This window comes from Monoraphidium neglectum (genome assembly GCF_000611645.1).
Source record: "Monoraphidium neglectum strain SAG 48.87 unplaced genomic scaffold scaffold01541, whole genome shotgun sequence".
Classification (NCBI taxonomy): Eukaryota; Viridiplantae; Chlorophyta; class Chlorophyceae; order Sphaeropleales; family Selenastraceae; genus Monoraphidium; species Monoraphidium neglectum.
In genome coordinates, this window is record NW_014012087.1 from 1 (window position 1) to 13,110 (window position 13,110).

General features: G+C 60.2%; 4 protein-coding genes across 4 annotated transcripts; all 4 read right to left on the bottom strand.

Annotated features, from left to right (window-relative positions):
- Positions 1–5: 5 nt before the first annotated feature.
- MNEG_8235 (hypothetical protein) lies at positions 6–1,865 on the bottom strand (the record flags this gene model as incomplete). The annotated part of the gene is made up of 6 exons (XM_014043289.1): positions 6–206; positions 435–517; positions 667–827; positions 1,037–1,149; positions 1,367–1,394; positions 1,621–1,865. The coding sequence occupies 6 exons, from the start codon at positions 1,863–1,865 to the stop codon at positions 6–8; spliced, it is 831 nt and encodes a 276-aa protein (XP_013898743.1).
- Positions 1,866–2,642: 777 nt separating this feature from the next.
- On the bottom strand, positions 2,643–4,983 carry MNEG_8236 (2-oxoisovalerate dehydrogenase E1 component, beta subunit; the record flags this gene model as incomplete). Its single annotated transcript, XM_014043290.1, has 9 exons — positions 2,643–2,714; positions 2,924–3,063; positions 3,198–3,439; positions 3,686–3,795; positions 4,062–4,101; positions 4,223–4,281; positions 4,498–4,560; positions 4,733–4,825; positions 4,948–4,983. 9 exons carry the CDS (start codon positions 4,981–4,983, stop codon positions 2,643–2,645), a joined length of 855 nt encoding a protein of 284 aa, XP_013898744.1.
- Positions 4,984–7,231: 2,248 nt separating this feature from the next.
- MNEG_8237 (hypothetical protein) lies at positions 7,232–8,000 on the bottom strand (the record flags this gene model as incomplete). The annotated part of the gene is made up of 2 exons (XM_014043291.1): positions 7,232–7,645; positions 7,887–8,000. 2 exons carry the CDS (start codon positions 7,998–8,000, stop codon positions 7,232–7,234), a joined length of 528 nt encoding a protein of 175 aa, XP_013898745.1.
- Positions 8,001–10,021: 2,021 nt separating this feature from the next.
- MNEG_8238 (hypothetical protein) lies at positions 10,022–10,198 on the bottom strand (the record flags this gene model as incomplete). The annotated part of the gene is made up of 1 exon (XM_014043292.1): positions 10,022–10,198. A coding segment is annotated over one exon (177 nt), but the record flags the coding sequence as incomplete, so codon positions are not given.
- Positions 10,199–13,110: the final 2,912 nt, after the last annotated feature.

A 13,110-nucleotide genomic window follows, 5' to 3' on the forward strand; every position in this document is an offset into this window, starting at 1 on the left:
CTCCCCTACACTGCCCTTCCCTTGGCCCCGCCCCCCAGCAGCCACCCCTGGACCCCCAGGCCCCGCACGTGCAGGTCTCCGTGGATGAGCTGCATGGGCAGGCCCAGCTGCTGGTAGGCCTCCAGCTTGGGCTCCATGGCCGTGATCTCGGCTGTCAGGTAGTCAATGTCGGCGCGGCACACGCTGAAGCCAGGGTTCTCCGCGACCTGGGGAAAGGTGGGGGGCACAAGGGCCAGGTTGCGTGCTAGCGCGTGTGTGGGCATGGGCACGTGCGTTCATGCGTGCTCGCGAGCAGTGAGGGTCAAGGGCTGGCAGCGTTGCGGCGTCCCCTCGTGCTGATCCAGCGCGGCCCGCAGGTGGTACATGCAGTGCTTGACCTCGCTGTCCTCTCTGCTGCAGCGTCTCTCTGCCCACCCTGCTCTACAGGCCCGCACCTGTTGGTAGAATATCTCGCGGTTGATGGAGTGGTGCACATGGAACACTGTCGCCAGGGGTGTCAGGGAGGGGTTGGGGTTCGCTGGGCCGCGTGCAATAGCACGTCAGTGACTCTGCAAGGACCTTCCAGGCAGCGCCCTGGGCCACGTGATCTTCCTCTCTGTGCGGTGGCAATGCTCTCACCCCCAAGACCGTGCCTCCTGCGCCAAAGGCCCCCGCAATGCAGCGCACCGTCGTAGTAGGGGGGCACGGGGGCCTCCGCCTCGCGGCCGCCCAGGTCGATGCGGCCCATGGCAGTGCAGAGCTCCCCAGTGGCGCGCCCGACCTCGCGCGGACTGGTGGTCTTGGCCAGGGTCCCGGGGATGATCTCAAACACACACGCGTCATCGCCGCTGAGCGCAGGGTTGGGGGACGTGCACACATGCGCGCCCAGGCCGGGATGATGAGGGTTGTGGGGAGGGGCCAAGTGCAGGTGGTGGCACCTTGCTACGGTCATCTTGATTGCAGAGCCACCCGATTGCAAAACCCGCTGGCGCCACATTGATCAACACGCAGTGGCCAGCCTTGCCCTAGCCCCTCCCCGCCACCCCGCCACCCACACCTGCTGAGCTTTACGTGGCGGGCGCCGTCCCTCAGCGTGGGCAGGGCCCTGGGGACCTGGAAGCTGAGGTCCTGCTGCCCCAGCTGCAGCAGCAGCTCGTGCTCAAAGGCCACCTGACATCAAGATGCAGGGGGGTTCGGGCGCAAGGACAGGGTTGGGGGTGTGGGGTGGTGGTGTGCGGGCTGGACGCGAGGGGGTCGGGTGAGATGAGGGGGAATACGGGGTGGTGGTGGGGGGAGGACCACACCACAACACATTAGCCGAGGGGCTCGCAGCCCCTTTTATCAACACGCAACTATGATACAATTCACACAAGCCCCATCAACCCACCTTCTCGCTCTTTCCGCCGTTGTTGTAGCTGTAATGAGGAGTGCAGGCAAAGCGCGCGGGAATCAAGCGGTGGTGGTGCATCCTGCTGCGGACACCCTCTTGGCCTAGCGCAACAGGTCAGCCCAATGCGCTTGAATCCTATTGCATGCACCATTCGAATATTTACTGCTGCCAGTACATAGATAAGGAGTTCCTCAAGCCAAGTAGGGATGCAATGATAGGCCAGGTCACCCCTTCTTGACCAGCCCGCTCACACGCGCAAGATGTAGCGCTCTCCGTTGGCTGTCTCAACATACTGCACGACATTGTTCACACCCCCAGTGGTGGGTGTGCACTTGCACGGGCCCTCAAAAAAATGGGCCAGGGCTTCGTCCCGCAGCGCATCCGGAACTGTGTGGTGGCCTGTCTCAGGGGCGGCCTTCGTGCCGGAGATTGCACACAGGGTGGAGAGGTATGTTGTCGGGGCCGCCGGCGACCTGCTGCTGGGGCCACCCGGCATGGCCCGTGCTTCTCATTCCAGCACCATCGGCGCAATCGAGGGATTCAGAACCGGTGCTGCCCATGGACGGCATGCAGCGCCCTGGCGCACACGCAGCCTCACCTGCACTCGAACCACCCGCGGCTTCTGCGCCCGCATGCAGTTGAAAGCGGCCCTCCGCAAACCCATAGAAGGCATTGTGAAGGCCTGCATATTGCCTGAATGCCTGAATTCGCCTTTCGAAGCTTGCAGACGAAATGCGCTCGCGAACGCGCGGTCAGGCTGGGAATGGATAATACAACTTGATTTACACGCACAGCGATTCGATGCACTCTCAATGTGCTTGGATGACCATATGAGAATAGCCAGTCACGGCCAGTCCACCGTTCCGCCCTGCTGCTGGTCTCCAAGCAAGCCAAGCACACACGCCAGTTGCCCGTGTGAAGACATCATCTGCAGCACAGTAGTTGCCAGCTTCATGTTGTGTGTGCACCGTGTGTGATGTACATGAGAAACCGCACCAGCACAAACATCGCATGCAGATTGTGTGCAAGAGTCACATCGGGACGAGCCCTCAAGCCGCATCACATGATTGTCAGTACTGCCCCAGGTCAAAAGTTGAAGAGCCCCACCCTGCATGTAGCAGCGTTCAGCCAGCACAATTGCAGCTGCATCAAAACTGTGCAGGTCGCCACCACCTAACACAAAATGGCAGGGCGAGTTGTGCAGCCCGCCAGGAAACAATCAAGGAGGGCAAACGAATTGATTTGTCGCCATAGAATCTCACTCCTAAACGCTTCAATAGGACACGCTCGCCCGAATGGCCTCCAGCACCCGGTCCACACCCGGCAGGTACAGTGGCTCATAAACCTTGACCATGGCGGTGGTGGGGGTGGATGGGTGGAGGGGTGGAGGGGCAGGGAGAAGGGGGAAGGGAGTGGGCCAATTCGTGCATGGGCCGGATGCAGCATGGAGGGCTGGGAGCGGCCTAATGGTGGTAGAACCAATAGGCGTTGCGATTGGGGCATGCACCAGCCACTGGACACATCCGATATTAGTGCTTCCTGAGATGCACGCACCAGGGGAAAGGGCGTGTCTGCCCCGCACACCCTCATGGGAGGCGCCTCAAGCCGCAGGAAGCAGCGCTCCGCGACACGCGCAGCAATCTCGGCCCCAAAGTGCCCCGTAAGCGGCGCCTCGTGGCTCACAATCAGACGACCTACGCAACAAAATCAGGGCGGTCACTGCAGGGGTGAGGAGCGCACATGCTGCACATGCGATGGTTGTGCCAAAGGTCACCCTGCGGATTGCAGGTGGCTGAGTCACAATAAATGTCGCGGAGATGGCGCCCACCTGTCTTGTTGACGCTGCGAGTGACAGCGCCGACGTCCCATGGCATGATTGTGCGCAGGTCCAGCACCTCACACGACACGGGGGGGGACAGCGCCGCGGCTGCCCTGGCCGCCTGCTGCAGCACCAGCACCTGCGCGCCCCACCCCACCAGTGTGACGTCACTGCCCTCCGCCAGGGTGCGTGCCACCCCCAGGGGCAGGACGTAATCGCCGGCAGGCACCTCCTCCACCATCGTGCGGTAGCTGGGGTCAGGGGAACACAAGAAGAGGGAGTGAGGAGCAGTAACAAGGGCGGGGCAGCCGGGCGTGAGGGCGAGTGGACGACAAACGATGGAGGGGTGAAAAGTGGAGGCAAGTCGGTGGGTGCACACGCGGGCCGACTATGTTGCTGACTTTTCACGACTGCGGATGGCACCCAGACCACTTGTCACCTTGCACGGCAGACAACCCAGTACTACAGCTGTGTCCGGCACAACCCCTGCCACTCACAGCATCTTGGGCTCAAAGAAAACGCATGGGTCGGGCTCGCGAATGCAGGCCAGTAGGAGGCCCTTGGCCTCAGCGGGGCTGGAGGGCATCACGACCTTCAGGCCAGGGACCTGGGGAGCGGGGTGAGGGAGGGAGTGGGCGCAGGAGGTTGGGAGGAGGTGTTCGAGTGTCAAGAATGGACGTGGGTGGGTGGTTGGCGGGTCTTCGGGTTGAGTCAATGCAGAAGCTATGGATGAGCCTACGAACAGAAGCGTGACGAGTACGCATGCAGCTGCACCACCCGTGCCCTGCAACAGCTCACGGCTGCTAGGTAGGACTCTGGGCTTTGACTGTGATAGTGGCCGCCGTGTCCGACCGCGCCACAGGGCGTGCGCACTGTGAGCCCGCCGCAGTCAAACAGCCCGCCACTTCGGTACCTGGTCGAGTTGGATGAATCCGCCCGCGATACGTGTGTCTATTTCGCAGCGGGCAGCAATGCGTGGTGGACACAAAAGCGTGCCAATTCGTATACCCGGCTGTGCGCACACATGTGCGCACCTCATCTTGGCCGCCTCGTTGACCAGCTGGTCAAAGGCAGGGTAGATGTAGTCGGCAAACTGCACAGGCGTGGCGGTGCATGCCAAAGTACGCAGGCAACAGTAAACAAGCCGATAAGCCCATGATCAAGTTGTGCAACTTCCTTTGTGCGGTGGTAGCTTCCCATTTCTGTGTTACCCCATCCACGTGCGCACAGTTGATAAGGCACTGGGAGCGGCACAGCGAGCACCCCTGGCCGCCCATCAGTCCCTGCTGTGCGCAAAGGCATACTTTACCTGGATTTCTGCGATGGCGGTCGTGCCCAACGCTGCCAGGCCAATGCCAAACCCCACAATACCCTAGGGTGGGGCCGATGATTAGGGGGCCGGCAGTGTGTGCGGCTTGGTTCATGCAGACTTCATCGGTCCAATCTGCCCCCTGAATGACAGCCGCTGCGCCCCCGCTCTGCAACCCTTGCGCGTGCCACTTGCCCCCACATTATGCTCACAGCTGCCACCTGGTCCTCCGTACCTGCTCCGTGAGGGGTGTGTTGAAGACTCGCGCCTGCCCAAAGCGCTCCTGCAGCCCCACTGTCGCCCTGAACACCCCGCCGAACGCGATGTCCTAGCGGGCACGCCAGCAAATGGAGATTGAAAAGGGCGTTTGAGAATCGTACCTGGACACAATTCCGCCAGCTTCTGCGGCAGCCGCAGCTTGTGAGCATCAGTGAAGCTTGAATAGCTCACCTCACCAAACACGCATGCCGTGTCGTCGGCTTCCATGGCGACATGGAGTGCGTCGTTTACCGCGTTGCACAGGTTGAGCGGCTTGGTCCCCGAGCTCACAGATGCCGCCTCCGTCACACCTGCGTCTACCCTGGCGCTGCTGTACGTGCGCGATGCACTGCTGCCGGTGCCTTGGAGACCTGCGCCCGCCCTCGCTGCGTCATCCTGCACAGCGCTCAGGGCCAGCGTTGCGCGCCAAGTCGCAGCCACGGCGCAGTATACATGCTGTGGTAGGCTAAAGGCTGGCGATCCAGCATGTTTGCACGCATAACGAAGCAAGGGCGGCAGCATTTCAAAGCAGCGGGGCTTGTCGAGAGCTCTCGACTCGTGCGACGCCTGACCTGTTATGATACGGTACAAGGCATACACCCGCTTGAAAGATTCCTTCAAGTAATGTAATCAAACCATAGATCAATGCACACACACCTGGTGACATCCACGCACGCACCGCCCTTTTCAACAGAGGCAGACACCGTCACGAGCAGCAGCACTCACCAGCCGTGAAGTAACTTGTTGCCCTGCAGCATGATGAGCGAAGCGTACGCTGCGGATCCCTTGCGGCCGTTGATGGCAGCGCTACCGCAAGGCACGTTGTTGCTGCTCGACCGCCTCGACTGCGGCGGCTCCTTTCTGCTGCCGCTGCTGGTGCAGGCTGCCCTACAAAGCAGCCACAAGGTGGGAATCTAGATTCTTTCAAATTCTTTCAAGCATTTGCGCTCATACATCTTCACAAGACACAGTTGATATGTGGTGGCACATGCTGGCGTTTGCTGCGTGCCGCAGTGCACCGTCGCGCACAAGGGTCCGCTGTGAGCCTCATCTGTGCATCGCAAACCTGGAATCCGTCTGCAGGTCCTGATTCTATCCGCGGCGCACTCGGCAGCGCGCCACAGCGCCGCCCTGCGCAAGCTCGGCATCCTGCAACAGCAGGCACAAGTCGCCTTTGTGACAGCTGCGGAGTACACTGCCAGCTCAGGAGAATGGCCGAGCCAAGTTCATTCTGGGCAGGAGCCGTCAGGCGTGGTAGCAGATGCGGCTGCAGGGGCGGAGAATCCTGAACTGCTCGCCAACCGGGCGGGAGGGCAGCCGGCGTTGCAGCGGCTCTTAAAACGCATGGTTGCTGCTGCGGAAGCCCTGCTGAGCGACCTTCAATGCCAGCAGCAGCAGCAGCAGCAGCAGCAGCCACTGACATCATCAACAACTGCAGCGTCGGTGTCGATGGCAGGGTCAGGGTACGGTCATGGGGAGCGGCCTGGCGGCCTCACAGTGGTGCTGGACTCGCTCTCTGCTCTGCAGAGCCTCTTTCCTGGCCAGCACGAGGCATCGGCATTCCTGCACTACTGCCACGCACTAGGCACGTCGCTGCGCCAGCCGCGCTACCGGTTTGTCGTGTTGGCAGCCGCCGATGCGCCTGGTGATACGGTGCTATTGTCTACGTTGCAGCATTCAGCCAGTGCTGTGCTGTCGCTCACACCCGTGGAGGGCCGCACGGCTGAGCTGGACGGGCGGCTGGACGTGACCCTGCGGCGGCTGCCGATTGCCTGGGTTGCACAGGGCGCCGCGGAGACGACCGAATCAGCGGCGGGAAAGAAGGCAGCGGCAGATGGCGTTGCGGTTGGCGCTGGCATCGCGCTTGGAACGCGCAGCTGGCACTTCCGCGCCGGAGACGTTGCGGTGCGCTGGCTACCGGATCGGCTGGACGGCAAAGAGCTTATGGTCTGACGCCAACCCTTCCGGCCTCCCAGTACCTCTGCACATCATCCCCAATTTGCTCATCCTTTTTGCATGCAACAGCTGTTAATCCTGTGCGTTAATTATGGAATTGCTTACAGTGCTTTTTGATTTTGTGGAGCCAGGAAAGAGTTGATGTAAGTCGAAAAAAATGTTGGGCAGGACATGATGGTGCATCTCACCACTTGCATTCAAGGCTCAGAGCACGGCCACAAAATGACACAATTGGACACAAGCCAAGCCTGTCTGCAAAGCGCTTACTGCAACCAGCGAGTGTCAAGTTCATGTTGCGCAGGCCACTGGCAGGCGGCAACCTCCATTTTAGTGCCACCCAGACACCCACACACATGTGGCATGGTTTCAGGCGGGATTGTGCAGCGGGTGTGGAAGCCTGGGAGCCAAGTGCACGCCCTTCTAGGCCGCCACGGTTGCCGTGGTGCAAAGCCAGCCTGCAACTACCATGTACGCCAGCTCATGCCTCGCAAGCTGGCGCCACCTCCCAAACACAAGCGACCTAAATGTTGCCTGCGTTGCCCATGAACTGCTGCTGCAGGGGGGCCTTGCCGCCATTGCCAGCCAGGTAGGCACGGCCGCGCACCTCCTTGCCAAGCTCCAGCGCTGCGCTGCGCGGCTTGTTGGCCCCCAGTATCGACTTCTCGCTCTCACTTGTGGCACCACGCCGCTTGCAGCAGTACTTTGAGATGACGCGGGATATGTGCACCGCAAACAGCGCGCCAAACAGCCCTGCGCTGATCCATGTCAGCCAAGCGACCGCCTCGCGCCACTCACGGGCTGGGCGACCGGCCTTGCTGGCGCTGCTGGAGTTAGACGAGATCACAAAAGCGCCCACGACCCACCAACCAGCCGCCATCACTGCAAAAACACTGTCCATGACAGCGCCGCATCCGCACAAGTTGCATGTACAGATCTGTGGTGGGGGACGAGGCACACGAGGGTTGCTGACATGATGACCGCTGAGCTGTAGGGGTTGCAAGTCTCTGCTGTGCTACTCGTAGTGGTGCCACCCGTGCTGCTGCTGTTGTTTCCTGTGCATGTGTCACGTTTTTAGTGGACCTGGCCTTGGTTTTCATCGCAAGCGAGCAACTATTCTGCCATGGAGGGTCACATACAGCCTGCAAAGCGTGTCTCGATCTCACTGCAGTACCCACCTGAAGCAGCCCGATGGCAAAGGTGAAGATGATGCTGACCGCGCCCAGCGCATAGGCGTACAGGCAAATGGAAATGTTGTCGTTCTCTGTCAGCAAACAGACTTTCTGGTTCATGATACTTTTGATGCTGGTCACGTCGACGTTGGCCAAACGGATCTGAGGGCGGCAGAGGGGCGCAGCGAGGCGATCAGGGCGACGCATGTTGCCGTGCCACATGCCGTAACATTTGTTCTGACAGGCACGCGCTCGCCAAGCAATTTCTCAGCATCACACTTCACAAGTGCCGCGCTCGCAGTCGCCACCGGCGTTTGCGCATCCAGGCCCTGCTCCAACCACATGTCATGCTGTGTGCCTCCCACCCTCGCCATGCTCTCACCCCAGTGATGGCAATTACTGAGCCAGCCGCGGCAAGCTGCGGTTTGGTGGAGACAGCAATGGAGAAGTACTCAGTGCATGCAGAAACCCACCCGCAAGACGTGCCAAGGTTGCGGCAAAAACGCAGCACAGCACCATGGCAGCGCGCAAGGGCGCCACGGTGCTTTCATGCTTGGGCCGCTGCCGTCTCCCGAGGCCGTATAGGCCGACTGGGCTGGATTAAAGATGAAATGGGATTGCTTCGGGCCTCGAAACCGTCGGCGCGTTGGCTTGGTGGCCCGAAAGCCGAGGGGTGATCCCACTGACACCGGCACACACACTCGCCTGCAGCACCGCCAGGAAAGCCACGATGGGCCGGCTTAGTCCTCCCATTGCCATATTTGATGTTTATTATGACAGTCTGCGTGCACGGTGCAGCTGTAAGCAGTGAGGTCCTGTCCTGGCACTTTGGGACAGACGCCCAGCAGCTCTTTGTGATGTCCAACAGTCGTCAAAAGGCACGCAGATGGACTGGTTGTTAGATCATGTACGTCTCCGCTCCTCTCCTGCCGAATGGACGGAGAAGCGATGGAGAAGCCGCCTGGTACAGTGTTTCTCGTGTGTGTGGTAGGATGAGGGGATAACTACATGAGACACTAGCCCCGACATATTGACACTGCTACAGCTGGCGGCAACAGGGACGTCTGGACGCGGGGCCCGGGCGGCAGGAAGCTCGCTGACAATTTGCATTGCCAATGACGAGCCCAGGTCGACAACCTTTCGGCCGCCAAGCGCAGCGCGCCGCCTCGACCAGGCTTCTTAAACCATTGACAGACGCCGCTATGCCACCGGATGGAAGGAACACTCTGCACGGCCGTTGCATTGAAGTGCGATGAGTCTGCAGAAACGCAATGTTGTGCACGCTGCCAAGGAACGCCTCCCATTGCCAGCAAGACATGAGGTACGCAAATGAGAGGGGACGCGCACACTTTAGGACAGGTGCTCCGTGACGTTGCAGTGCACTCCCGGCAACGACTCCAACAGCAGCCTGCCCCCGCCTGAGGCTCAGGCAAGCGACCCCGGACTGTGAACGGGCACAACGCCCCGCACCAAACCAGCTTCCACTCAAAGCACCTCTGCCTTGGTCAGCATTGCCGTGCAGTGACCCGAACTTAGACAAGCCGGCCCACCTCGGCCTACCTCGTTGTGTTGGACCCACAGCCTTGAGCACAGGATCATTGAAGCAGCAAGCCCCCGACGTGCTCACAATTTATAACTCACCAATTAACATTAACAGAAGCCCCAGCAAACAAGGCGCCTGAACAGGGGGTGTTTTAGCTCAAACCAGCCACCAAGCAGCAATATTTGCTGAGCAAAACAAGCGTACGGCGGCGGCTGCCTGGTCAGTTCACTATCATGAATCATCGGACACACCTGGAGGGCGAAGAAGCCAGCTTCGTGAGCAACCCGCACAGGAATACTCTTATAATGCGTCATCAAATGCTAATGGTCATGCAAACTGCGTTTACGCGTGCGCATCCGTCTTTGACACACATAAGCACGTTACTTGCGGCCACTTGCTCGCTGACAACAACAAATATGCAGCAGCAGGTGGGCAGGAGTCAGTCGCTCCCCTTCAACCAGCAGCTTTCGGTGAAGCCCAGTATCATATGTCAGATGGCAGTTCAAATAAAGGACAAGTGCCTGTCTGCAGCTTTGCAGTGCTTTCGCGCGGCTGGCCATTCTGCTAGCTTGTCACGTCGGAACCAGCTTTGCAGCCGCTACCAAAAACCCATCACGCTGTAGCCGCCATCCACAGCAATTGTCTGGCCCGTGACGTAGGCAGCTGCGGGACTGACAATGAACCCAACAACGCCTGCGATGTCCTCAGGCTCAGCCAGCCGGCCCATAGGCGTCCGACTCAGCAAGCCTTCCTTGAGCGCTGGGTTGGTCAGGTTCTGCGCATGCGGTTTATTCGAAGGGGAGAGCGAGTCACTGGCAGCCCGGTGAACGTTAACCCAGGTGTTGTGAGCCATCGCTCTGCTCACGCCAATCAATCCCTCCGGCGTTTCAACAGCTTGATGCACCAACATCAAACCACTCACTACCTCACGCCATCAGCACCCATCCCCTCACCCATGCAATGCAGCGCGCACCTGCTTGCCGAGCTCTGTGAGAGTGACCCAGGGCGCTATGCTGTTGACACGGATGCCGTCCTTTGCCCATTCACAGGCCAAATTCTTGGCCAGCTGGTTGAGAGCCGCCTTGCTCATTGCATACAGGCTGCCAGAGCGCCCCGCGAGGGGCCCGCCTGCGACACTGGAGATGAAAACGATGCATGACCCGGGAACGCTTGCGTTCCTGCCGCCTGCGCTGCCCGCGCCGCTGGCCTTGGCTGCTGCTGCCAGGAGTGGGTGGCACAGCTGACAGAGGACGTACGAGGCCTCCTGGTTGGTGCCGATGACAGCGCGGTAGACCTCCTCGTCATATGACAGCGTAGGGGCTTGGATGTTGGTGCCCGCATTGTTAACTGTGGGGGTTGGTCGATACGCCATGGCAGGTGCAAGGCGTAATCTGGGGTCTACAGGGGGCACATGTGAGGTGGTGGCTGGCTTGCGATCCAAACAGTGGGAGCCAACATGGCTGCGCAGCTGGCCGTGCCTGCCCATGGCGCTTGACGCTCGCCAGTAGCTGGTGATCTGCCCTGTGGCGTTACATCCCGTGCGCACCCAGGATGTCCAGCTCGCCACCAAACGCGGCGCTGACCTGCAGGGCATGGACGGGCAGCGGGGCACACGCACTGCCTCACCCACGGGGCCAAGACACCTGCTGCTACGCCTGCACGAGCTGCTTATGCCACCAAACATGCCGCAGGGTGCTCTTGATGCCCAGCCCTGGCGAGTTCGCACCGAGCTGACCAGCACGGCGCACTGGGACCTGTCGGAGATGTCTGCAGCTGAGCCCTGGAAGGGCGGCGCACGGTCCACAGAGTAGACGGCGGAGTTGTGAGCTGTTGAGGAAAGCCTCAATCAAGGAATCCGACGAGGAGCGCCGATGGCCACGAGCCTCACCTGGGCGTTGAAGCCCCGTTCGCGCAACTGTGCAACCGCGCTGGCGACGTCGTCGGCGCCCCGAGCGCACAAGTACACGCTTGCTCCTGCGGCGCACAGCTGCTCTGCTATGGCAAGCCCAATGCCACGGGTTCCACCGGTGATCAGGGCACGTCGCCCCTGCAGGTTGAAACGTGCTGTGCCAACAGCAGCCGCCAAGGGGTGAACCCCCTCTGCTCCCGTAGCTGGCTGTGCGCTGTCCCCCTGCGCATCCATAGGGCTGCACCGGGAGCCGTGATCGCACGATAGCGGCGCCGCGTCTTCGCTGCTGTATCGAGGTGTGGGTCCCCTCTCGCGCGGCTCGTGCTGGTGTGGCGCGCCGGCAGCACACAACTGGCGACGCCCAACAGCAGCTGACTGCGCCGCGGTGTGAGGTGCTTTAAGATAAAATGTATGGCGGTTATCCTATTGGCCAAGCGGAGACGATCGAATGATCAACGGATGATCTGCAACTACCGGTACTTGTGAGAGCGTAAAGGCGCATGCGATCTGCGGATCAGGAAGCAACCATGTGGGCACATAATACAGACCTGCAGATCAGGCGGCACTCGGTGCAATACCGTACTTGACCTTGACCCCATCAACGCTTGGATTGGCGCTGTCCAGTGCAGTCCTACCGCACCTGTGTATCGCACCTGTTCTGTTAGTGTGCTTATCATAGTCTTTGAGTGTCAGTGAATTTGTGGAGTCTCGAACCGAGTTTATACAATATTCCGGCAGCCGCGACCGAATGGCTATCCTGGGCTTTTTCCCGAGGCGCTTCATGAACTAACGTCACCCTGCACAACACGTCGGACGGCTGTGCGCTGCACCCTGCACATGATCGTCCTGAAATGTGTCCCAAGAGCTTCATCATCATTGCCAAGGGACTTATTCGCGGTCGGGCTCGTGTCACTTTGGTGAGCGATAGCCTGAAAAGCACTTCGCACGGGCGTCTCCCGCGTCTCATAAAAGCCCGCGGGTGAATTACACCGTGGGCCCCGGTGTCATGACACCGCACGGTGTTTTCCACCGGCGGTCTTGTGAGATTCACCGCGCGGTGAATTGCGGGTGTTTTACACCGAGGTAACACCGGATGGTGTAATACACCGGTAGACCCGCTGTTTTTCAACAGCGCGTTGTATTACACCGCGGGCTGCGGTGCAGAACACCGCGGCACAGCTGGAGCGGCGGCGTTGACACTCTGGGTGTCGCGCGCCTCTGCGGAGGGGCTGGCCAACGATGAATTTGAAGGGCAACACCCTGACCACAACGTGTAAGCGTACTTGGCTAAGGTATTGCTTTGAGAGCCTGCAGGAGCATCTACTTTGCTCCTGTATGCGGCACCATGCAGGATATCTGCTGCTGCAGCTGGCTAGCAGCCAATGCTATCTGATACATGGCGGCGCTCAGCGCAGCACCCTGCTTGATGAGCAGGCTGCTTGGCAAGCAGCACAGGCGGGCAGCTGGTGTCCCACTGCGGCTCTTCTGGGTCGGCAGCAGCCACCTCCCCCTTTCCGCCTCACAGTATTACGCAAGTGCGCTAGGGAATACGTCATTTGCTTTGTGCATCCTGCTGCTTGCCGCACACTTGCCACTGCACACCCTCGCTGAGATGGTGACGGCGGAGGGTTGACTATGACTTCAGTGTAGTTGAAGTGCCCCTTCATAATAACATGCAACCAGCATACCTCTGTGGCATCCTTTAATCCCTTTGTGGCACCTGGTCGCTTCCACGCTGGGGGCATCGCCTCACACAGTGGGTGGCGCCCAGTGATCTC